This window comes from Hevea brasiliensis, chromosome 4 (genome assembly GCF_030052815.1).
Source record: "Hevea brasiliensis isolate MT/VB/25A 57/8 chromosome 4, ASM3005281v1, whole genome shotgun sequence".
Lineage (NCBI taxonomy): Eukaryota > Viridiplantae > Streptophyta > Magnoliopsida > Malpighiales > Euphorbiaceae > Hevea > Hevea brasiliensis.
Window position 1 is genome coordinate 1,021,853 of NC_079496.1, and position 25,223 is coordinate 1,047,075.

Genomic DNA, 25,223 nt, shown 5'->3' on the forward strand with positions numbered 1-25,223 from the left:
TTTTAATCAATTGCTTTGAGAAATATTCAAGAAGGTGAGATTAAAAAAAAATTAATGGGTTTAATTTATTAATATGAAAACAGTTTTTAAATTATTTAAATTTCAATTAGAAAAAAAAAATAAACTGAAAGCGAATCCCTTCCGAATGTCCTAAGCGAGCAAGGTCATTGGAGAGGACTGAGGACAAAACCAAGGGAATAATATATATATGGTTTTTGATGTGTGAAATTCTTGTTTGATAATTGAAAATTCTCTCCAATATGATTGCAACATGTGCGAATGAAGGTGGTGACACCATTGGCAATAAGCAATTGCCTGAGTGGCCAAACCCTTCTTTCAAAACTGTTATTTATCGAGTCAATTTGACACCCATTAACTAGTGGTGGATGTTGACAACTGAAAAAAGTGGCCCTCTTTGTTTTGTCGCCAATGAAATTCCCACCTTTATTTCTACAGTTGGGTATTGGTAAATAACAAGGGCGAGAGCTCCTCCCAGTCAAAACTGGTAGGCCTTTTTTAACCACTGTGGTTCAAAATTTCAAGAGGGTTTCATTCTGGACACTGAGAAAAAGTGAGACGGGGAAGAGGCTTAAATAAGGCACATGGGTGCCATATGTACTCTGGCTGTTTGTATGCCTGAACAAAATGAATGCAAACCATGTGCTCTCAAAAAATGATAATCACTTGCATGAACAAGCCAAAAAATAAAAAAAAGAAAGAAAAAAAAAAAATCTTTTGTGGTCCTTGAGAATTCAACCATGAAAGTGTTTTCACTTCACCCTCTCCCAAATCCAACCCTAACTAATAATGATCAAACACAAGCACTCGTGTGGATCAATCCACCGAAAGTGATAGCTAGCTAGGTGACTCTCCTTCGGTAGGGACAGGGGAACACATGTTCCTCCCTTAGGGCTTTCTCAGAGTGACCCTTATAAGAAAGACCTCTATGTCTGGACATTCCGATTATACAAAGGAGTAGAGTTACAGGAGTGTACCCAATTTGCAAGATTTCAGTTTTGAATTTGTGATCTGGTGGGGACAATTCACCACATGATATATGTGTCAGTTTTCTCATAAATATTTTGGTGCTTTCGCGGACTTTAGGGGTTAGTGGAGTTGGATATTCAAGACACTAGACCAAGCCCCCATCCCCACCCCCTACACCTATCCATCCCTTGCCCCTTATGTTTGGCACTTGTGTGGTGAACTAAAATCCAAACAAGTTAAACAAAACCCATCTCTGTTTCAATCCTTATTATTTCATCTAGAAGCAGAATTTAATGCCAATTGTCAATTTCTTTTATGATATGATTTTCAGCTAACCCAACTAGTAACCACCTATTATCACCATAACTACACCTCCTCCAACTCAGATATGCATATGGCCAAACCGAATAGTTCCCTCCCCCAAACAATATGTGCACTAGGGCTGGGCGTCCTTTTCTTTCATTTTCCAGGTGTCCTATATGTCTTAATAACCAGTAAAAAATGCTTAGTTCAAAAAAGGGAAAGAAAGAGTAAAACCAGTGTAACGCCTAACATGAATACATGATCACATTTAGCTGTTAAAGGCTACTGCAGAACCGTTTCCTAACAATTTAAAGCAAATTAAAGATCGCCAACAAGAAGAAAGAGACCAAAAGCAATTCACAAAAACTAGCATCCTGAAAGAACCTAATTCACCACTTGATACAGAGCCTAATTATTTATAAACTAACTATTTATATCAGACCCTATATACATATATTTCAAAAAGAAACCTACCTAAAATTATCAATAATATATGTAATCGATTGAATCTGAGATAAAGATTCAGGAAGCTGGAATCAGAAAAGAAAATACCAATTTTGAGATGTAGATGGTATAACCCATTAAGCAAAAGCCTGAGCAGTATATACAAATAATTGAACAAAACAACCCCTATAGCCCCCAAATCATTTCATATACTAATAATATACACAAAGGCAATTACAGATTAATGGAAGCTTTTCCCTAAAGAGGTTCAAACCAGTTGTTCAACAGATTGTGGGTGAAAGATTTCACAGGTCAATTATTCCCTTCTAAAGGACTCGAAAGAAAGAACATAAAAATTTTTTTAAAAAGAAATGTGAGATAAAATTACTCACAAAGAAAAAAAGGGAAAAAAAAAATCGAAAAGAAGAAGAAGAGGACAAGTATTTAACATGAGATTACTGAGAGAAAGTGGGAGAAGTCGAAGATGACAAATTAAGAAAAATATATTAAAGAACCACGAAATGACATCCGCCCATTAGACTAGACTGCCATCAGCTCGTAGGACTCGAACCGGAACTAGACCCGGCGCCGGAGCTAGAGCTGGAGCCAGAAAGCAGTTCAGCGAGAGCGCTCATGGCTCGAACTTGCATCTCCAAAGCAGCTATATAGTCGGTCGCTTCTTCTAGGATAACAGGCAACGGTTGTTTCCGGCAACCAGGAACCAACCGGCCCAGAACACTCACTTTCCTTTGTACAGCTGGCAAACTCTTCCCTTTCAACCTCAAAACGCTAACTCTCGGCTTCTTCGATCGGCTAGTTCCGGTTACCGTCGAGGTAGTAGAAGCCGCTACCACTCTGTGCCTCTTGTGCTGCTTCCTGAACTTAAGCTTGATTCGGCTAGTCAATATGGCACGGCTCCACCTTGTTTTCCCCTTAGCAGCGAAGGCCAGGGCTCTGTCAGCGGCTTCTCTAACAGCTCGGCCTTGGCGGGGAGCCGAAGGGGAAGAAGGGCTGAGGCGAACTTGGCTCAAAGCTTGGATGAGTTTAGAGGAGTAGATTTGTTGCTGAGCTTCGGTTTTCCACTTAGCGTGGCCTTGATTTTGATTCTCCTTGGATGGAGCTTGCGATTTCTTCTTCTTTTTCCTTTTTGAGCGATCAAAGTTGGAATTGGTTACAGGATGATTCGAGATCGCAGTTGACGCCATCATGATCGATTCTCTTTGAATTCGAATATAGTACTAAAAATTCTCTGTTTTCCTTCAATTTTTTGGGAATCGAAGAGAGCTCAATTACCTGAACAAAAGGAGAAAATTTAGATTCACATGGAAAGCAAATTCCCGGCCAGATTCAACCAAGAAAACGCGAAGTCTAAATATCCAAACAAAGCTTTGCATCCAAAATCGAGATAAAGATTAAGCATCCAATAAACGATTAAAGAGAGTGATTAGCAAGTAAAGCAGAGGATTACCAGATTATTATTACCTTTCTAAGGAGAAAAATGGAAGATCTTTACATATAAACAATGGGGGATTGAGCTAGGAGCTAATTATTTACGTGAGCTGAAACAGAAGAAATCGAAAATTTTTTGTTTAGAGAGAGAAAGAAACGGAACGGAGTTTGGGGAAGTGTCGCTTCTCCCGCTAGGTGGGAGATAAGAAGGAGGGAAGGGGCCTGAGGCTGAGAGAGGAGGGGAGAGAGAAACGGTGGTGAAGCCTATAAAGGAATCAAGAGAGAGCACGCCTCATTTTCTTTAAAACCATATTTATTATTGCTTTATCATTTTCAATTTTATTTATTTATTTATTTACTTCTGATTTTCTATGCTGTTTATTTCTTATTTCTTTGTCCTTAGCCCTCGGGCTTCGGCTTTATAGGGTCTATATGGCCCCTTCTTTTTTCCCTCGTGGGTGCGCCTTTCGGTCGTGTATGGTCCAGACTCCTCTAAGCCTTTTTAGACCTTCATGCCATGGCCTAATGGCAATGGGTTCTGTTTGAAGCCTTCATTGGCAAGAAAAATACTCGGTATTGTTTTTGCGTGACATAGCTACTTTTGGAATTCTGGGTGAGATGCTAATTTTAAATATTTTTTTTTAAAGAAAAGTTAATTATTAAATATATTAAATTTAATTCTAAATTAAGTTTTAATATTCTTTCATTAATATATGTAAAGAGATTTTTCTCTTCACAACAATACTAAATACTAATAACAATCCATTCATGGGTTAGTGGGCACGTCTCACACTAGTCACTCACTACATCAAAAATATCATATATACGGACCACTGAAATTGTCAAAGATGCACTATATTTAATATCTAGTTATCTTCCTATAATCAACTATACATACTCATTTGTTAATCAAATCTTAAAATATTAATAAATATTTTAATGTTTCTCATTTTTTAGTAATCTTTAGTACTACTAATAAAAGATGATTTGAGGATACCCTAACTATAAATATAAAGTAATAGTATATATTTACTAAATCATTGTAGAGTCTGGCATTTGTTTCAAAACATGAATGAATTATAGGCGAACGTGAAAGGATCTAGTCCAAAAATCAATATTAAGTAACAAACTATGATTAAAAATCTTTAAATTTTACAATCAAATTCTGTAATTTTCCTTTAAAAAGAAAATAATTTGACTCCAGAGATTTTTAAAAATCAATATTTTGTTGTTTATCGCTTAAAAGAAATAAGAATGCGCAGTTTTATATAATCCCATAACCAAATATTTCAAAATGCTTGATTTTTAGAAAAAGAGACCAATGGGAGTGGACACATGAAGTTTTAAAGGACTATTTATTTATTTATTATATATATATATATGGGGGGGGTGGTGGTTGGGTGGCGGGGGGCGGCGCGCAAGCGCGTGCTGCAAAAGTTTTGCAGTCTTCAAGGCTGAAGTTGGGAAAAGGAATAGCAAAACTTGTCCAATTTGTTTTTATTTAGTTATTGTTACAAAAGGCTTTTCCGTCTGGTGAACGTTGCCATCTATTGCCGCATCATTCTAATTCTCACTCTCCCTTTCTTGCTCTCTCCTCTAACAAAATTGCTAACATGATACTGAAAATTTCAAACCTTAACAGACTTCCAACAGATGAGAAAAAAAAATAATAAAGATTCAGACTAGCGAGCCTTTAAAGGGAAATTCTTGGGAGAAAGCAATGTTAAATAATTCAGGGATCATTTTCCTTACTGAAGGTTTCCAAGAGGACGACTTGGGATACTTGGTCCAAAATCCCAAGTTTTGATATCACGCAATAAAACACAAACATCACGAAATGAAAACCTCAAATCCTCAGAAAAAGGATTTAAAAATAAATAATAAATAACAATGATATAAACTCAAACAATGGGGTTGACTACATGACAATTTCAACCCAAATATTACCAATAGAGCAGCAGGGCAGGGTTTCAAGCAGACAGCAAAGCTGCAAAAACCAATAACGAGACTACGAATAAAGAGCGTATGGGTAGATAAGGCCCTCAAAAAAAAAAAAAAAAACGTGGCTGCGTGGCAGAAAGTGATTGGAAGAATATGTGGCGTTGGCTTCCACTAATTGAATAAGAGTATGGGTCCAGTATAATATTTTTTTATCATTCCGTGCAATGATTAGTGGAGGTGATGATCCACAAAAGAAATGATAAACAAAAGAAATGCATGTGGAATGTGGGTTGTTCTTCTGGCACTTTCCTATCTTCGGCTATGTTCTTTTTATTATGTTGGAGTTTTTGGAATTTTTCTACCTTGTGAGGTGTGGACGGTTATGCTCTGCATTTCCAGCAATGGGTCCTTATTTCACCCTATGCAATAGATTTTTATGTCAAGTAATCGCACTAATTGTGTATGACATCTACTTATCAAGACAGATACTGCTAAAAGCACATAAGAATTGTCCAAACTTTAATTTGACAGATTTAACTTGATTTTACTGGTCTGCAAACCGGCAATAATTAGGGTGTTCTCCTAAAATTGTATCAGGTATGAAAAACAACAGAAACGTGTTAAAGTCAAATAATGGCTTATGTAGGTCACTAACCTCCTTGTCCTTGGAAGCAGCACGCAACCTTATCTTTGACCAAGCAATAATGAAGAGCTAGTCGCCAATATGGCATCCACTCCAATGAGGCAATGTGATTGATTTAGCGGAAATGTTCACTGTTTCGCTGTAGATTTTCCTAGTAAGGGCCAAAAGAGAGCTTCGCTTAACTACTGTAGGCAGTTCCCGACACAAGCTAAATGCTAACCTGACTTTAAGGATAAACAACACATTGTCATTATGAAATGTTTTAAGAGTGCTAGTAGTAATCATGAATCTAATCCTCATTATCACCGAAATCGTGGTAGCAAGTGTCTGTCATTCTACCAATGGACACCAGGTTAAGAAACCTCAAAAGTGTGTTTTTAAAAATCTTAAACGCTACTGGGCATTAAGGCGTGCCAGAGAGATTGCCTCCTTTAAGCAAGACATAATAAAACAGGGAGCATTATAACGGGCAACAGCAATAAACGGCATCAGAAAGACAGGAAATTATAGCTAGTAGATAATGAACAAGAGTGATTTGAGATTGAGGCCACATGGTGGTTGCAAGTAGTTGATGAGGGTATTTAATTCGGACTCGAGAGCAGCACCCAAATGGATGTTAAAATATCTTATACCAAGTAACCAATTTTGGTTTGGTAGAAGTCTGATGTGGTAACTAATTTCAGTTGGCGAGTTCAACTAACATCATTTGGTTTGGCTCAAGAAAATCGACAACAGTGGCATAAAGGTTACGATATGTGCATCCTTGCCCAAATTTCATTCCAATTTGATTTATGAATTTCAAACGAGAATTAAAGGTGTTTATATACATACAGAATCAAATCCCAAATGGAACGACTTCGGCTGGTTCCACTGTAGATCATCTTGATTTCATGGCTTGCTGCTTCTCTTATTTAACTCCTGCCAAGATTTGTTGACCTGTGAGCTAGATTTGATCAGGCTTAAGCACACAATGTACCTACCACAAGAAGTCAGAACATTTTAAATGAAAAACTGTAATCCCATGCTAAGATGATTATTAAAAAAAAATCCTGCAATTAGTGTGGAATAGGAGCACATTATTTTCATAATATGCCTGACAGTTAGAATTTTGCTGGCAAGAATTGGTAGGAATGGTGCAATATATTGTTATAGGAAGATGAAATGACTAATGTACTAACCCAAGAATATAATTATCTAAATCTTGCTGTAACCACAAGATTATCTTAGGAGCCATATTGAACATTGAAAGATTAAAATGGCACATCAAATATTATATTAGCACGCACTAAAGCCCAATATGCTTTCAAAACATTCATTTACGTAGTCAAGCTCAAGCGTATGGATAGAAACAAATATGTTTACAATGCATAGTATTTATGGCAGTTAATATGGAAATCCAAATCTATACAATAATTAACAGGTTTCCTACTACAGTATGTTATCAACTATCCACTTTCTGAAGTTTCAGACATTATCAGTAATTCATTGGAACAGGAGTGATTCGTCAATAATTCTAAAAATCCAAACATGCATAAAGGGTGGACGGAGCATGGCACGAATTTTTAGTAATCTTAAGTAATTGTGACAAAAATAAGGTTTGGGATATGGCGGGTTACCAAGGTACAAAATTCAAATAGCCACGCTATCTATCAATCTTTGGCCTAGCCTACAAATGCTAGGGGAAAAAAAATATAATCACTCCATTTTTCAAAGACACCAAAAATGCCCTTGCTCCATAATTAGACTAAGCATCGAATAAGATGCTTATTGATGGAAAACACACATCAAATAATTGTCATAAAGCCTCACTAATAACTTAAAAACTTTCTTTTGTTAATAATAAACCATTGCTTTAAAGTACAGATTGCTCTCTCTCTCCGTCTCTCTTTCTTAAGAAATGAATTTTATTCTTATTCATTAAGCTTTAAAAAATTTATTGACTATTGGTGGATTACACCAAATCTTTGCCTTTAAGTACAGCTGGCTAAAAAAGGTTAACTCCTTGTTTATAAATTAACTAAGCTTTTGCCTGCGCAATGTGCAAACATAATTATTATTAGTATATTGTTTAATTGAATAAAAATATGATTCTATAGCTTTTTTAATGTATTTATATTTAATTTATTTAAAATATTTTAAAAATAGCTCATAAAAAATTTATGAAATTATATATATATAAACAAATAAAAAGACTAAATATAAATTAAAAATGAATATAAAGAATAAACAATAAGATACAAATAAAATATATATAAATAAATTCTTATAAGATTAAGATTACCTTAATGATATTTTTGCAAATTGCTTAATCCTCTTTCAATATCTTAGTTACTAAAATATCATTTGACAAGTTTAAGAGAAAAATTTTGATTGAACATTGTATCTTCTAAGTGACTAATTGGATTTTTCATATATGATATTGAGTTATATAGTTAGAATTTTTTATTTTCCTAATATTAATTAAATTGTGAGTATTGTCATAACTTTTTTATTATAAAAAATTAAGAGCATGATTTATAATTATAGTGGACAATAAAAAAAATGACTTTAATTTATATAATTTATAATTATGACTTTTAATTTTCTAGTATTAATTAAATTATAACTCTTACCATAATTTTTTTTTATTATTATTATGAATCTTAATTTTATTAGTATTAATTAAATTATAATTATTATCATAAATTTTTATTATTATTAAATGTTTTATAAATTTATCATTAATTAATGTTATAAAATTGTTAAGAGAATAAAAACAAAATAAATAAATATGAAAAAAAAATCAAATGAAACACCACTTAGCACTTTTTTTGATGAAATTTATTTTAAAACTAACTTTATTATATTTATTATTTATATAGATTTCAAGAGTTACACCGAATCACCCCCCCTCCCCTCCACCCAATCCACCCAAAAAAAAAACTGAAGGAATCATTACTACTGAAAATCCACAAATAACTAGCGAGTTTCAGGCTACTCTTAATTGGGCGCATTATTATCCTGCAACTAAATGACAAATTATATATGATTTATTGTCTCTTCAAAAAGACACTTTCCAGAAAGAGCCCGTAGAACCCAGTCATGACAAATTATATACCCAGTCTTTTTCTCATATTCTTCCCCATCCACTCTTGTAAGTTTCAACTACTTTCATTCAAAGAGCCTATCAGGCCTCGTTGGGCTGTCCTTTCATCATGATAGAGAAATATCAAGTTGATGATGCAACCATTAAGCTTTTAAACGCTTGTCATTATACACTTTAAGGATTAGCTTAATGGTGGCTTAATCCAAAATTAAGCGAGCGCACCATAATTTTTCAGTAGCCAGTTACCCTTTTGGTTTTGAAATGGTAAACAAAATTTTTTTGGCTCCTTAAGTTTGGCTCATTTTGTTTATGATTTGTTCTATTCATCATGTCTGATTCAACTACCATTAAGATTTCTTCAGAATAAATTACCCGAAGACTTTGACCACTTAGGTTACTGACTCTGTGTCCTTGTACCGAAGCTCACATTGCTTGTGAGAAGTTTGAAATTAGTATCTCTTTTGGTCTTATTTGAGAATTTTATTTATAGGGCACATCGGTTTTTACCTGGTGGTCCCCTGTCTTAGGGCAGGGAAAGGTGGTTGCTTCTAATTTTGAATTTGGGTCCCATCGCCTTTCCAAATCTAGTTTGTATAGTTTTGGCTTTTAATTATTTGGGCAGCAGATCTTAGTTTGAGCATGGAGAGGGAGGTGTTGGAGAAGATTTGCATTGTCTCGAGTGGTAGATCAAAGTTAGCTTTGGTTTGCTCTCCTGAGTCCTTTTCTAGCATCTGGGTCTAAAAGTCTGCATGGTAAGAGAACTCTTCTTGTTTTGGCTAGTTCACATCCTCGGAATTTGCTTTTACACCATAGCTAGGAAGTTCCTCCCAATGGCCTACAAGGGTCGAAGAGCTCTTTAATAGCATCATCACGTCGGTGGTAGAGCTGAGCGATTTTTTGGTGGAGAAATCTGATGGTCGGCATCGTGAGGTTGTGCTTAAATGGGCGATGAAGGTTAATGGAATGGCTTCAATCTACTCTTTCCTTGTGGCGACAAGTATTGGTGATGGTTGGCTGTGTGTTTGGAGGTAGTCGGCAATTAAGGTCCTTTGTTTTGCTCTTTTCTATACCTTTGTTTTGCTCTTTTCTATGTACCAGGGATGGGCTGATTTGTGGATTTGTTTAGATTGGGTTTGGTTATTTTTTGGGTTTTATTTGGTTTGGTTAGTTGGGCTTGTTACTTGCCTCACAGTGTGGATTTCCTTTTTCTCTTTGTTAGCCAGATCAGGTTGTATGGATCTCGTCTTTTACGAGTGTTTCAATGCAAGAATGCATTAAAAAAAAATAGCATCAGATAAATATTCAGTCAATTTCATGTAATTGGATTTGAAGGGCTCAAAAATTGCCATTTCAACTTAAGTTAAATGGTTTGAGAAAATTAATGAGTTAACATAGACGGGGCTATGGATTGATTTGAATCATGAATTGAATCAAGATCGACTTGAGTCAAATACGAAATTAGACCGAGTCAACAATTGGGGTCTTGAATCAGTGGAAACCTGAATTAAGGAGGCTGGTTATAGTCTCCCTTCCGTCATTGAACCGGAATTGAAATCATCCCGGTTCAAAACTTGTTTTCTTTCTTTTTTTTTTTTTTTTGAAAAAAAAAATTTTAAATTTTTACATTAAAAATTAAGTATGTCTAAAAATTTTATTATAATTTGATGATACTGAAATTTAAATAAAAAATGTTTCGAATCGACAAAATCCAATCCGATTCTAGATCAAGCAGTCGAGGGTGCTGAACCGCTAGCTCCAAACCAAAGCAAGCCCTTAGCCAGGCCTGAGTTAGCACATGCACTTTTAAATCAAAATAATTAGTCCCGAATATTTAATTTCAAATCTTTATTAAATGATTTTATATAGGTGATTCCTAATAAACCTGCATAACAACCTTCACAAGAATATTAACTAAACAACATTAAAAACTACTAAATAATAATAAAATTTTATCTTTTCAAATATAAAAATTTTAAGTAAGTGTTTAGTTTAACTATTAGATGTAGCTAATAGTTGATAAATATTCAAATAGCTAAAACAAGTTATTTAGTAAATCTTTAAAAAAAAAACTAATAGCTGGTAAAACACTTATAAAATAATTTTTTTATAAACTCTACAACATGAGCTATTTATGAATGGTTGTACTTTATTTTTTATATATAAACTCAATACTCTCATTTTCTCTTATAATTTTTTTTTACATGTTACTTTTCCTTATCATAAATCACATTAACCTCTCCTTCCCTAAAATAATAATAAAAAAAATCTTGTCTCAAAGGGATATCTCCTAGTAAAAGTTAAGGATCTCTATGAGTCTCATGCTCATGTCCATATGGCTGAGTGGAAGATTTATGAGAATGGAAAAAATACCCCAGTTGTGTAGCTCATCCAGTGAAAAAAGAGAAAAAAAAAAGGAGGAAGGGGATGAAAAAATCCCTTCGCCAGATTAATTTCAGTATTGAACGTTAACAAAAACATAACATCAATTAACGTAGATGTAGATTCATTTTCTTTTACGAATACAACATAAGTTCTTTCTTAACTCAATATCAATGGATTAAATAGTCAGGCAGTCTGTTTGGAATAAACTTCATTCTTAAATAGATACTCTGATAACTGCTGCTATTGTTTAGTATTTAGGGAAACAAAGTTGTTCCCGGACAATACAGAGTATGAATCATGAAATTTATTGAGAACTGGAGTCATCAGATTGAGATCCGTAAGGGACACAATAATCAATGGACTCGCTATTAACTTCAGCAATGGACTCCCAGTTAGGCCCAATCAAATCGAAGTACGAAGGACATTAATTAGTCTTTCTCTGGGCTAAAAGAAATGAGGGTTCTCAAACAAGGGGGGAAAAACTATCGATGTCTTGTCGAAAATGCACATAGTCAAAGAATGCCAACAGAGGAATGCAAGCATTATATTACATCCTATAGGGGCTGGTAGAATGAGTTCCAATTTAGTTTAAAATAGAGAGTTTAGATTGCTGTCAACGTGAACAAAAAGTTATTGGGAAACCAACTAGTTGAGGGTTTAAGATATTTTCTATCAAGCGAAAGAAGAAAAGAAGAATATTGTAAGTTGCAGTAGAGCTATCAGTTAGCTAGTTTCAGAAAACAACAAAGTTGTGCATGCAAACTTGATAGCCAAATAGATATACTTGACAAAAGCATTGACAAGGAGGTGAAATTTTTTAGCAATGAAGGCCTCAATTCAAAGGGTCGCCACATAAGACAAACAATATAATTTTAGTAGTCCATATAAGAGGTACATTACTCATATCTCAAATCATTGTGAGATCTTAACACTCCCCTAACGCTCAGAATCGAACATCTGGAGCGTGAAATACTCATGGCAGGCTCAAACATTGGTTGGGAGGCTCTGATAACATTTTAAGAAAATAGCCAGGCTTAACTCACCCCCAAAATATACCTCAAGGAATGAGGAGTGTCCAAGGCTATATAAGAGGCACATTACCCCATTCCAAACTAATGTGGGATCTTAATCAATTCAACTCAACTCAATTAAACCTTTATCCCAAGAATTTGGAGTCCGTTATATGGATTCGCTTTCTCCACTCTAAACGATTTTGGGTTAAATCCTCATAAATGTGTAATGCTTCTAGGTCATATTATACTACTCTCCTCCAAGTCAATTTAGACCTACCCCTTTTTTTCTTTCTATACTCTAACCTAATGTGCTCTACTTGTCTAACTGGAGCCTCCGTATGTCTACGCTTCACATGACCAAACCACCTCAATCTCCCCTCCCTCAACTTATCTTCAATTAGCATCACTCCTAACTTTTCTCTAATACTCTCATTACGAACTTTATCAAGTCTAGTATGACCACTCATCCACCTTAACATTCTCATCTCTGTAGCTTTATCTTAGACGCATAGGACTCTTTCAGTGCCCAACACTCACTACCATATAACATAGCCAGTCGTATGACTGTACGGTAAAATTTTCCTTTCAATTTTTTGGGAATCTTAAGATCACATAAAACTCTCGTGGCACGTCTGTACTTCAACCATCCAGCTTTAATACTATGACTAACATACTCCTCACATACCCCATCTACTTGAAGGACTGAGCCTAGATATTTAAAGTTATTACTTTTACCACCCTATTCAAACTAACTCCTTAACTGTCACCAGTTTGGTCTTCGCTGAACTTGCAATACATGTATTCTGTTTTCATTCTACTTAACTTAAAACCCTTTGACTTTAGAGTACTTATCCAAAGCTCTAACTTTCTATTGACTTCTTCTGGTGTCTCATCTATCAGAACAATATAACATAACGTGAGATCTTAATACTTGTATAAAATTCTCACTTATAGAGATATATCAATTAGTATGTAAAAAATAAACATAAAGGATACAGAATAAACTATTTGGAATGCAATAGGAAAGATAGGGGCAGCAATTAGCCTATATACAAATATCACAAACAATAAGCATAAAATGCAGCACATAAATATAATCAATTTCCCGAGGCTTTGTATGAAATCAGACGATTTTATAGGAACACGGAGCTGAATAGCACAACTGCACTACATAATTAAACGTTAACTGATTCCACACTAAAAGCAGCATCAAATCAATGACAAAATAAAATCAACAGCATTCCAAAAAATAACGACACTAAACTAGCGAAGGCAAAAAAATCGTACCTCTTCATATTGGTTCAAGTTGGTGAGGGTCCACTGTAAGAGTCCAATCTTAAACCCAAAAAGAACATCACAGAGACTATGAAGCCCCAAAGCAAGAAGCAAAGAAATACGACGCGAACTTTCGCAGAAACAAGTCCAGAGTACCAGTCCATCTCTTCAGGTAGAGCGTGGTACTCATCTAGCACAACCTTAATTAATGCATCTAGGATCTTCTTCGACTGCTGATCCGCATTAGTGGAGTTTAAGACCCGAGTTCGAGCTTGTTTGAGGAAATTGGCCACAATATCTATCTCCACAGAACCGTCTGGTTTGTAGAATCGGGAAAGCACCATAGACACATCGCCTGGCTCATCAGAGGTTGTGAGAATCTTTGAATTCGGAGTAAGATCAGAAAGAGGAGATGTTTCTGATGAAGCTGAAAGAACTGGATTGAACGCCAATGCAGAGCTCTGAGAAAGAATCAATGAATTTGGCATTTTTATAATTGATCAAAGTAGCTAATAAACATCAGTCAAATTTTTGTATAATTTTCTCATAAATTAAACAAGCCAAAAAATTTAAATTAAAATTTCAAAATCAGTACCATCGGCATAGCATAAATAAAACATCAATCAACTCATGAAGAGGAGAGAATGAACACAATTTAGAAAATATCAATATACATTTGGGATCACATAACCAGAAATACAATCGTCAGTGAAAACCAAACACTCGATGAACTGAATTGAACCGAAACGAACCATACTTTTGCCATTAGGCTGGTAGAATTAGAGTCTGAAATCTCTGAAATGGCAGAGAAATCACTGGATTCCTTGATGGTCTCGGAGGAAAGAGCTTCAGAAACCGAGGAAAACACACCATTCAAGCTTTTCGTAGCAATCTGCGAAACAAGATAGATAATTAAGACAGTCAAGTAAGAGATCAGAAGGACCAGAGAAAGGAGGTTAGGGTTTGGAGAGAACCTTTTGAGGCTTCTTCAATCGAGACTCCTTGGATTTCCGATTGGAGAGATCTTCCTTTAGTGGAGTATGATAGTCCTTCATTTTTGGCTCTGTTTTTGGCGGCAGAATTTCAGAGTCCAGACATTTTCCCCAGCTAAAGGACCATATATGTACGGGTAATGCACTGTTTAGATGGGCCTTAACTAGCATAGCTCAATGTGACTGATCCTCTCCGAGTTTTCAAATACGACGGCCCAAATCCAGCCATAGCAGAAGAACAACACATTTACACTGTATGTATATGAACAGAGGAACAAGGCCCTTTAGTGGCGAGCAAAGAAAACCGCAAACCCGAATGAGTATGTCGAAACTGAACTGAAAAATAGGGGTCAACCAGACTGTTTGGGGTTGATTTAAATTTATTATAATTTTTAAATTTGAAAACCGGTTAGTTAATCGAATCGAACAATACATTAATATATGTAAAAATTGTTTTTTTTAGTATTTTATTTTGAAGCTTTGCATAATTTTAGTATGATAACTTTATATATACAGTTTTAGTGTTGACACTTTAATTTTATAATTTGAAATTCTTTCATAATTATTTTATTATAAATATCTAATTTAGTAGTGATGATTATTTACTTGTAAAGGCATTTTATTAACACATTTTCTATAAAAATTATTATTGAACATGGTTAACCACCATTGAATTATGGTTAATTAAAATTTTTCGAATTGTGAAATCGATTAATCAATATAAATAATTAAATTAAGATTCAAATAATTTAAAATTTTAATCTTTATAGTTCATTAAATCGTGAACATTCTACTCACGAATTAATGATAATGAAAATAAAAATATTTCCTTTACTGTTGTTACTTTTTAATTAACTTGCTAATTCATATACGATGCCGGCATAGAATCACCTATTCATTAAATCTTCTTACTATTATTCATGTAATTGTTTGGTGGTTAACGGTAACAAATTTTGATACATTAATTGTAAAATTATGTAATCGAATAATTATTGCGATGAGAAATAATTTCACTTTTTTCCATGTTTACCAAAATGGCAACATAATACTAAATTAATTATTACATGATTGAACATTTAGAATGCAAATGCCCTTAATTATTCAATTCTAATCATAATTACTTCCTTGGCGACCACTGCCCCTTCCAATGGTGCTACGATCCCTTTTGTTTTAGTGCTTTCATCTTTAGCTCCATTAAATAATCCTCGGTTAAACAGTGGCAGAAATTTGCCTATATCTAGCAACACTAAGAACCCATTTCCAATGCAAGTACATGTCTTCCGAAGCAAGTTGGGTGTAAGTACTCACCTCTATTAATTCCCTTGTTTTGAGCTTACTTTACTTGATTTTATATCATGATTTTAACGTGAAATTGCTTGTTTACGGGTTATATATGTATATATAATTAGCGCAGAATTCAGTCATCATGAAGGTCTTCGTGGCACTCTTTGTTGCTTTTCTCTTGATATTGGCAACCCTGCAAGCTGATGCAAAAGCAGTCAGAATGGGGAATAAGGTGATGATAAATCGCCATCTCTTGCGTGAACCAACATCTCTTAGTCAAAAGGCAAACCCTGGAGCTACTGAAGTCAAGAAATCCAGTATTTCAGATCAAACTAAAACCAAAAGCAGCCATATTGATGACGATGACGATGATGGTGATGATGATGATGGTGATGGTGATGATTATGGTGATGATGGTGATGGTGATGATTATGGTGATGATGGTGATGATGGTGGTGGTGGTGTTGTTGCAAACCAAAATTACCACAATCATGGAAAGACTGCCAGCGGAACAGAAACTCGCCACCATATTACAACAGAACATAATCCCAACAGAAACTAATTAAGACTTGTTAGTTCGATGATGAAGTGAATGAAGCTTATGTAAATGCAGCTTTGCAATAACGTGGGAACTGTACATGTTTCTCGCCATATGCCCGTGTAGCACACGTACTTTTCTATATTGTAATGATGCAAATGCAAGTTCTGGCTTCCAAGAGCCAACAATATTATGAACTTTGCATAAAAAAGGAAGACCATGCCTGGCATGGTTTTGTGTTTGTTTTTATAACTTTTTATCCCATCTATGAATCATCATCTTCTATACGTTAATACCACACTAACTAATTTGTTATGGATGGTAAGTAATTAATCAGTGATTTCACAAATAAGGATAAGCTTTCTGACGCTGAAACTAAGGCTTTCAACACCAACCACAGTTAATTTGGTGATGTCGACATAGTCACATAGGGATTTCTGAGATAGCAATATTAATTAAAGGAGTATTTTTGTCCTACTACGTACCCAGTCACTTGTACAGTAAAACACTAGCTAGGGAAATCTCTAGCTAGTGATACTGAAAATGGTAATTTTTTAGTTTATTTATTGATGCTACTAGTGGTTCACAAATTTTGGTCTCGGTACCATGGAAGCCTGCAACAAGAGAAAAGAGAAAAGATAAGGTGGATGATATTTTGATAGGCCATTCCGATACTCAAATCAAATATCTTGTTTAAAAGAGTATTTAGTTAAAGAAAATTATAGAATGAGTATGTGTATCTATTTCTGATAATTTAGTTAGTATTTATAGACTTTTTAAGAAAATTACCATTTATTTATGACAGTGATTTTAGCTAAATTTTCATGATTATCTCTATGAAATCTACGCTTTACTCGATTACAGACTTAATTATTACTCGGTCTACAAGATCCAGACTCTCGACATAACATTCATTTGCCATGTTAGGCGAACGAATGATTGGTCGTTTTGTTTTATTTGGTCTTTGACTTTTTGACAATTTCAATACTGTATTTCTAATTGCCACGCTATATATGATTCTAATTGACTATCAGGCTGGATATAATTTTGATTAATTAACTTTAAATTTTGGGTGGGTAGATCACTTATTATTCCAATTTCCAAACACGGGGTAAGCAATATTAAACCTAAACTATTGTGAAGTGATCTGATTTCAGTGAGAATGATGTCGCCATCTTATTAAGTTCAGCATCGCCAGCAGTTCTCATATTTAACGCCAAAATCACAATTTTCTTTCCCAGGACATAGCTGCATCACATGAGGGAGTATGAATTAACGAGTTTAGATCAACTCCTGATCGAGCTCATCAATCCTGCAGAGGAAAAAGGCAATAATCCAACATATCCCAAGGCGTGTCATTAGTGGGAAATATGCCCTACATTAATTTAGAACCGCATTATAACTTGCGCCAATCCACCACTACAAGAGTGCAATTCTACTCAGCTTACACATTTGAAGACTTCAAATATAGGCTCTTTTGATGGCAGTACGTCAGCGTTCTATTCTTAACTTATTTTTTGGTATTCTGCAAATGGTAGTATATCTAATGACTTTTTGATGTCTTAAAATTTTTGTTTTTTAAAATAATCTTTTCTTTTGACTTGCATTAATTTTTAATTTATTAAATATAACTAACTTGGTTCAATAATAAATAGACAATAGTAATAATAAATATAAATATAAAATACTTTATTATAATAACAAAAATTTAATACTAAATTATACAAATATATAAATTTTTAAAATAATGATTACGGCAACTTGACTCTGCCAAATGTAGTATTGTCAAATTTCACGGCAAATTAAAAAAGAAAAAGGTTTGTATTCATTGCTTGGAAGTTAACTATAAAACTAAATGAAATTACATAATAAGACTTGAAAAATTAAATACAAAGTTAAAAAAAATAAAAAGACTAATAAAATAAGTGGTAGATTAACGGTTGTAGTTTGATTTAGTTAATTTATTAAGTTGTTGGGCCCCTATCCAATAGAATGATATTGGCTATTTATAATTTTCACCTGAAATCCATGTCTCAGCATAAATTTGGAGGAGGTCACTACTCAATATTACAAACCTCCTCTTAACTTCCCATTTTGCAGATAGGAAAATTATTACCTGTGTTCCGTTTATCATAAACTCAAGTAAATAAATATATAAAATTTATATATTTAATATATAAGCCAATTATATATATTATATATTAAGTTTATGATGTACTGAATCTAATAAAAAAATATATTTTAACTAATTTCCATTGAACATTATCTTTTTCATTCATAAAAAATAATTAAATAAATATTTTATACGCCTCATAATTAAATTAATTGTAAATTTAACAAAAAAGTTAGTTTAATTAACCATTAACTTGTATAGAAAATGATGCATGAACAATAATAATAAAAATTTAATATTAAATTATAAATAATGTATAAATTTTATTAATAATAATTATATGCAAAGCGTGAGTTATTAGTAATATATTATATTAAACATATGACAACTCTTTGCGAATAAGATAAGATTTTTTTTTTCTTGAACTTAAAAGTGTGTTAAATTACAATTAATTAAATATGGATATATATAATGTAAGTTTGAATTCATATAAAATCGAGTTTAATAATCATTATATTAAATATTTATATTAAGATATATATAAAATTAACTAAAATATGTATGTAGAGTATATAAATTTATATATAAATATTTAATTTTAACGGCTGATAAACTTATTTTGATACGAATTCGAATTTTATAACCACACTCATTGTTTATTCTAATCAACCTAGCAAGGAAATTAAAGGATGCTCTCTGGATAGTGGAGACATTAATGGTGATGCCCACTTAATTAAGGAAATGGAAATAATCATTCTGCAGCGAAAGAATGTGAAAAAAATTACATAAAAACAAATAATTTAAGCACATTTGTAGAAACCTTTTGCGATGATTAATTAATTAATCGACCTTAATAAGTGCAATTAACTAATTAAATCCTCTCCTTGAAGAAATAACGATCACAAATGTTGAAAGAGCTAAAGCACGACCACGAGGTTATTACTCAATATTACATTGTACTTTAGTTTGGTTTAGTTTGGTTACTACTAATTAATTAGTTACATTAATTCCTCTAGTTCCATTGTACTTTAGTTTGGTTTCCAATACAAGCTGATGCTGTAGCTCATTATTAATTTTACTTTATGGTTTGAGCTTCCAATTTTTTTTGTAATATGTTATATTCTGATGTTACTCTAAACTTTTTTTACCTGATATTTTAGATTTTAAATTGGGTGAATTAGAGTAACTTGCTAATCTGGATTGTAATATGAACTTAATTTGATAAGTTTTTTTAAACTTTTAATAAATATGATTTAATTAAAAAAAAGTATTATTATATAATTTCTGGAATGAATTTAATGATTTATTTATTTATTTACATAAGGTGGAACCATAAAAGGCCTCGAGTCCAGTACACATGTACGACAACCCAAAATTCAGCCCAATTTGGTAACAGCCAGTGGTGCATTGATCCATGATTAATTATTATTATTATTATTGTTATTAACAGAATCCATGATTAATTATTGCAAAATTGAACGTCTGGAATGCAAATGCTTTTACTTATCAATTTTAATCATATCTACTTCTTTTGAGCTTAATTGTCTTATGTATAAACACAATGATCTTAATAACTTGAATTGCTTGTTTATAGGTTGTCAGTGTACACGAACACCTAATAGAAGTATTATGGAGGTTATACTTGATGATGATATTTATTTTGCACATGATCATAAGCTCGAAAACAAAAGCTTGTAAAGCCAGCCATGGAAGCTTAATTAGCATGTTCGTGGGCATGACGTACGAATTGTTTCCAAGTGAAATTGTATTTGTAATTATAAATGGTCCGCAAGGCAATGTAACAATTATAAACTTTTCATGCAGGGCCATAGCATCGTTTTTTAGATATTAAATTAATAATTTTGTAATAAATAAATAAATAAATAAATATATATGTATAACCTTCTTAATGGCCACCATGAAACCCAACATACAAGATACGAGAGATGAGCTATGATTGACCATATAACAAATACCTAATATATATCTGCCAAGTAATTTGGAAGCCAGTCAGCCACAACATCTCAACGCAACTTTCCACACTTTTTATGGTGGGGGATGGGCCAGCCCCACTCCATTATATGTAACGTCGGTGTCGGCACTGGATTCTTATCTATCACAAGGGGGCAGAGAGCCTATCTTCTTTTCCCTATAAAAGCGAACCAACTACAGGTCTACTAGTTCAAGAGGATTAAAAATGGGACGTACATATCTCTAGTTTGTGTGTGAATCGAACCCCATCCCATCTCGGCCGTCCATTTGTATGGCTATCAAATGGTGTTAGATTCACGCACAAACTCGTGATCTGTCTCGTTCACCATACCCTACTCCTGCTGCTTTTGGCGCCACTTCTTTTTATAATTTTACGGTTTTCCCTCTCTTTTCAGCGCCCCTGGCGGAGTCGTAGAAAAGGAGAAATCAGTCAATCTCATTCACACTGTTTCAGAGGAGTACTCAGATCAGATGGCTACTGGATCTGGAGAGGAGTCAACAAGCGCGATCATGGATGATTACGAGACCTTGATTTCGACGACCGACGTCGAGCTCTTGAAGAGGGCTTGGCGTAATGAGAAGGCTGCTCCGGAGATTCTTCAGTACGAATCTTCTTTGGTTCAGAGAATCAAAGAGCAGATCGAATTGGCGGTATTGCTTGTTTCAAAACCCTAAATGTTGTTAATTTAACCAGAAGATGAATCTAATTCGGCACAATTTCATCGCTTTGTTATTTTTCGAACAATTGAACTGTAAATAAGTTGTTCATTTAGCTTTTGTATGAAGCTTGCTAATATGCTAGATTTTATTTTTTCCTCCTGTTCAGGATTGAATTTTGCTAGCGTTATTTGTTAATGGAGATGATAGTTGGAGTGTGAAATTGGCTATTCTGTTTTTTGCATTGGAAATTGGAGTGTGAAGTTTGTATATGCATCTATTTAATATGCATATTCTTGGTGATGATTTAGAAAAATTTGGAATTTTATATGCAAGTTGGAGTTGTGAGAATACCTCACAACTATTCTATTGATGCTAAATTTTGATACCAATTTGGTGCATCTTTGCAGGAGCAAAACGTGGAGATGTTTGAAGCGGACAGTATAGATCCCCTTACTGTGTCACTTTACCAGATGGACCTCGATAGGACTCAGTTTCTGTTGAGATCCTATCTCCGGGTTCGCCTCCAGAAGGTGGCTAATGTTCTATTAGGGTTTGTTTGGACCGCGAAAGTTGAATCTGCCACAAAATATCCCAACTGCCAGTTAAATTTTGTTTAATTATTTATTTATCAAGCGAGTTTCATTGCAGATTGAGGAGTACTTGTTCCACATTTTAAAAACTGATGAGTATCTAAACCGGCTTTCAAAGCAGGAGCAGATGTTTGCACGAAGGTGAACACATCAGTTTCTTCATTTATTCATGCTAGTAGCATATGTTTGGGGGCATGCAATTGTGAAGTTAATTGTATGTTTACAGGTGCACTGATGATCTGGGAAATCATCTCGATGAGACTGTTCTGTCAAAATTGCCTGATAATTATCAGTCCATACTAAAGCAATCCATAACAAGCGAAGAGGATGATATGGGTAATGGTCAAACTTTACTGCCATTTATTTAATCTGCGTAGTAAACCTATATATATATATATATATATATATATATGTTGAATCACATTTATTTTGTTTGGAGGTATTCAAGGCAGCTTTGCTTAACTGGTTTTGGTTTACATCTTATAGTTATTAGAAGCTTTGTATGTAAACATTGTTGATTCCAGAACCTGCATCCCCAAATTTATTATTCATGAGGTTCTAGTTGTGGGGTTTGCAGAGAATATTTAGTGGCACATTGGAATCCCCCCTCAATCAAATTATGCATATTGTATAATGCTGTGCTTTAGAAATTTCCTGTCGAGCATTGGATTAGGATATGTGGATGTAGTATGGAATTAGCAGGGAATATTTAATCTCTAATATCCTAATTAAGAGAGTCTATTATTTTTGGACAAACTTGTTCTGCTCGTAGCCTTCGAATTTTAATGATGAAATATTTCAAGCATACTACTCAACCCTTCAATTGCTATGTAGACTTGATAATTGCACTAAATGAGGGCAATCTTTGATGATAGTGGCAGTCCAGTCAGATCATACATGAAATATGCTAGTTAAGCCAATAATAGGAACAGGACTAGTTAACCATATCCTTGCTGCTGTTTTATCATGTGGATCGAGCTGTCATTTCCAGTATTATTATCTAAAGTGTTCAAGTTGTTGTTGGGTTTAGGATTCTCTTATGAGTTTACTCTCTGAAAATGAGGCCAATATAGTCAGATCCAACTCTTGAAATGACCTTGTTAAGCCAATCAGAGGAAATTTACAAGTGCACTGTGTTTATTGGAATTACTTATCATGTAATTTAAGGCACTATTTCCTTAAGTTGCCATCATTAAAGCAATATATGATGTGGACATCTTAAGCATCACACATAGAAAGGGATCTAAAATACTTGGGAGACACGAGAAGTCATTTTTTATTATCATGTATTGATTTTAAAAGTTTCTTTGTTTCATTTTATTCTTGAGATGAATACAATTACACCTGAAATCTTGTGTTGGATTTCACCTTGGTCTCTGGATTTGATTAGCTTTTCACCATTTTTTTTTCCTATAATGAGGATGGAATCATATTCTTGCTACATGTGATCACCAACATTATTGGATTTGTGGATCTTTGTGTCCTTTTTTCTTTATTTTATATATATATATATATTTGGTGATTTGCTTTTGTGATCTTGTTTAATTTAAATGCTTTCTAAATCCAACATGGGACAGATTTCCTAGCTTTTGACTGTGACAAGGTTCAAGAGGTGGCTGACTTGATTATCTTTCCTTGGCCTTACTCATCATATTCATATGGAAGACATACATATAAGATTATGATTCGTTTAAATGAGTTTATTTTCACCAGAAAAACTGTAAGTTTATAATTCCTCTGGTTTGTATGCTGTGCAGTGCCAGTGCCACGGTTGGACACATTTATTATCTGCAAAGCCAAACAATATCTCTCGAGTATTGACTTTGAGCCGGAGTACAGGTAACTTGATGACAATCTAATCGTATAGTCCTGCCTGCTATGTTTGTTGACTGATCAAAATCTTCATTCTGGCAGCACGGAAATTACAGAGATGGAGCGAGATTTACTTACCTTTGTATGTTACAAGTTCATAAAGAGGCCTTTGGAGAAGGGGAAAATAGATTTGGTGTAAGCATTGATCCAACCACTTTGATAATAGTGGTTGTCATAAACAGCAGGAAGTAATATCAGTGACGGCATCGGGTTTTTCCTCCAAATGGAGTTGGTAAGCACTTGTCAAGTTTGGTTATACGCTCAAGGTGTATTAGTAGCCTATGGCATCTTTTACGTGAACGTTGGATGGGGTATCAAGAACATATAAACTTAGTTTGAGTTTGGCTCAGAATCAGATTGAAGCGGGTCAAATTTAAATTTAGCTGTAATAGTCCTGAATCGGATTATAATCGTAGGGCCGTTGGAAAATGACGCTATTAAAATATACACGTCATCTATCTCGTCAATTCTTTTCAAAATTCAGGGTAGCCGAGTAATCAAACTAATATTCCAGCTTATGGAACCATTGACTAGCAAATTGGGTTCTTCACTCACCAGAAATAATGCTTCATCTCATACTTGAAGGCCATTGATGAACTAAAGGATGCATTGAGACCACCAAAATACAATCCTTTTCATGCTATACATAGTGTTGGAATCGAATCTGTAATGAAATTGCAGCAAATTGAGTGGATAAACAAAGCCCTTTATTCTCCACTTAACATATTCATCATGGACATCGTATAAATTCTGTAAATAACACCTTTAACAAGATTCTTAAATCCTTTCAGGAGAAGTTGACAGAACTATTTGCATGAGGTGCTCACCTTGGTCTTAGGATTTTAGCAAAGAATTAGGGCTAACTGTTCAATTGGGTATTATTTTAGCTTGTAAACCTCATTCTCATGTGTCTTCGTTTAGGAAGATTAAGAGGTAGAGTAAATTAAAGTTTGTTTTTCAATTAAGGACTTTATAATTTTTAGTTTTTTTGGGAGAAGAGGAAGGGTTTGGAAGATTTTTAGAGATTTTGACAAGAAAATCTTAGCGACTCATAAATTTGATTTGGTGGGTAACAAAATTAAGTTTTTTTTTTTTAATTTTAATTTCTGAAAAACATATTTTATATAATTATGAATTCTCTCAAATATAATTTCATAATTTTAAAACTTCAATTTTTTTTTAAACCAACTTCCAAATTTTTTTTATTATCTTGTAAAACCTCCTTATAGTGTAAGTGACATTTTTATATTTCATTAAAAAATAGTTTGAAGAAAGTTATTTTATTATTTATTAAAATACATCAAAGTTATTTTTAATTAATAAATTTTAAAAATATTTTTTTTCATAATAATTTAATAACAATGTCAAACAAAACCAATGGATTGGTTTCCTATTTGGAGAGGTATGGGCAAGATGACTGGGCTCATCTGGATTTGAAATAGAATTGGACTCACCTTGGGTGGGTTTGGCTGTCTTGTAATATCCATTACAAGGAGGAGTTTTTAGTAATTTGGTAGGATGAAAGTAAAACCCTACTAATTTCACAATTCCTTCCACTATATAATGTTGCTCACCACCCGCTCCAGAGAAAAAGCTGATCGTAGAAATTGGAGAATTTCCCTTTGCTTCTCTCTCTATCTATCCCCTTAATACCGTCTCT

General features: G+C 33.8%; 4 protein-coding genes across 7 annotated transcripts; 2 read left to right on the forward strand and 2 right to left on the reverse strand.

Annotated features, from left to right (window-relative positions):
- Window positions 1–1,904: 1,904 nt before the first annotated feature.
- On the reverse strand, window positions 1,905–3,484 carry LOC110672987 (transcription factor bHLH147). 2 transcript variants are annotated; one of them, XM_021835947.2, is made up of 2 exons: window positions 3,217–3,484; window positions 1,905–3,027 (listed from the first exon to the last, which is right to left on the reverse strand). In XM_021835947.2, exon 2 carries the CDS (start codon window positions 2,940–2,942, stop codon window positions 2,286–2,288), a length of 657 nt encoding a protein of 218 aa, XP_021691639.1. In that variant the 5' UTR covers window positions 2,943–3,027; window positions 3,217–3,484; the 3' UTR covers window positions 1,905–2,285. The 2 variants fall into 2 exon arrangements, with proteins under 2 accessions (XP_021691639.1, XP_021691640.1); XM_021835948.2 differs by having other exon boundaries at window positions 3,203–3,482.
- A 3,090-nt stretch (window positions 3,485–6,574) lies between these two features.
- On the reverse strand, window positions 6,575–14,742 carry LOC131179110 (uncharacterized). 3 transcript variants are annotated; one of them, XM_058144892.1, is made up of 4 exons: window positions 14,497–14,742; window positions 14,280–14,414; window positions 13,535–13,983; window positions 6,575–6,743 (listed from the first exon to the last, which is right to left on the reverse strand). In XM_058144892.1, the coding sequence occupies exons 1-3, from the start codon at window positions 14,683–14,685 to the stop codon at window positions 13,549–13,551; spliced, it is 759 nt and encodes a 252-aa protein (XP_058000875.1). In that variant the 5' UTR covers window positions 14,686–14,742; the 3' UTR covers window positions 6,575–6,743; window positions 13,535–13,548. The 3 variants fall into 3 exon arrangements, with proteins under 3 accessions (XP_058000875.1, XP_058000877.1, XP_058000874.1); XM_058144894.1 differs by lacking the exon at window positions 6,575–6,743 and adding an exon at window positions 13,327–13,409; XM_058144891.1 differs by lacking the exon at window positions 6,575–6,743 and having other exon boundaries at window positions 13,327–13,983.
- Window positions 14,743–15,712: 970 nt separating this feature from the next.
- Window positions 15,713–16,623, forward strand: LOC110672996 (late secretory pathway protein AVL9-like). The gene is made up of 2 exons (XM_021835954.2): window positions 15,713–15,810; window positions 15,929–16,623. The coding sequence occupies exons 1-2, from the start codon at window positions 15,778–15,780 to the stop codon at window positions 16,358–16,360; spliced, it is 465 nt and encodes a 154-aa protein (XP_021691646.2). The 5' UTR covers window positions 15,713–15,777; the 3' UTR covers window positions 16,361–16,623.
- A 3,963-nt stretch (window positions 16,624–20,586) lies between these two features.
- On the forward strand, window positions 20,587–24,030 carry LOC110672938 (DNA replication complex GINS protein SLD5). The gene is made up of 6 exons (XM_021835870.2): window positions 20,587–21,092; window positions 21,509–21,631; window positions 21,750–21,832; window positions 21,918–22,027; window positions 23,449–23,530; window positions 23,606–24,030. The coding sequence occupies exons 1-6, from the start codon at window positions 20,913–20,915 to the stop codon at window positions 23,700–23,702; spliced, it is 675 nt and encodes a 224-aa protein (XP_021691562.2). The 5' UTR covers window positions 20,587–20,912; the 3' UTR covers window positions 23,703–24,030.
- The last annotated feature ends 1,193 nt before the right edge of the window (window positions 24,031–25,223 follow it).

Bases quoted from the DNA above. Each gene is read 5' to 3' on its own strand.
- LOC110672996 (XM_021835954.2), top strand. From the start codon at position 15,778: ATGCAAGTACATGTCTTCCGAAGCAAGTTGGGT. The intron at 15,811-15,928 runs GTAAGTACTCAC...TAATTAGCGCAG, and splicing joins TCTTCCGAAGCAAGTTGGGT to AATTCAGTCATCATGAAGGT.
- LOC110672987 (XM_021835947.2), bottom strand. From the start codon at position 2,942: ATGATGGCGTCAACTGCGATCTCGAATCATCCTGTAACCAATTCCAAC.
- LOC131179110 (XM_058144892.1), bottom strand. From the start codon at position 14,685: ATGCTAGTTAAGGCCCATCTAAACAGTGCATTACCCGTACATATATGG. The intron at 14,415-14,496 runs GTTCTCTCCAAA...CTTGTTTCGCAG, and splicing joins GATTGAAGAAGCCTCAAAAG to ATTGCTACGAAAAGCTTGAA. The intron at 13,984-14,279 runs GTATGGTTCGTT...ATTCTTTCTCAG, and splicing joins CTACCAGCCTAATGGCAAAA to AGCTCTGCATTGGCGTTCAA.
- LOC110672938 (XM_021835870.2), top strand. From the start codon at position 20,913: ATGGCTACTGGATCTGGAGAGGAGTCAACAAGCGCGATCATGGATGAT. The intron at 21,093-21,508 runs GTATTGCTTGTT...GCATCTTTGCAG, and splicing joins AAGAGCAGATCGAATTGGCG to GAGCAAAACGTGGAGATGTT. The intron at 21,632-21,749 runs GTGGCTAATGTT...GTTTCATTGCAG, and splicing joins TCCGGGTTCGCCTCCAGAAG to ATTGAGGAGTACTTGTTCCA.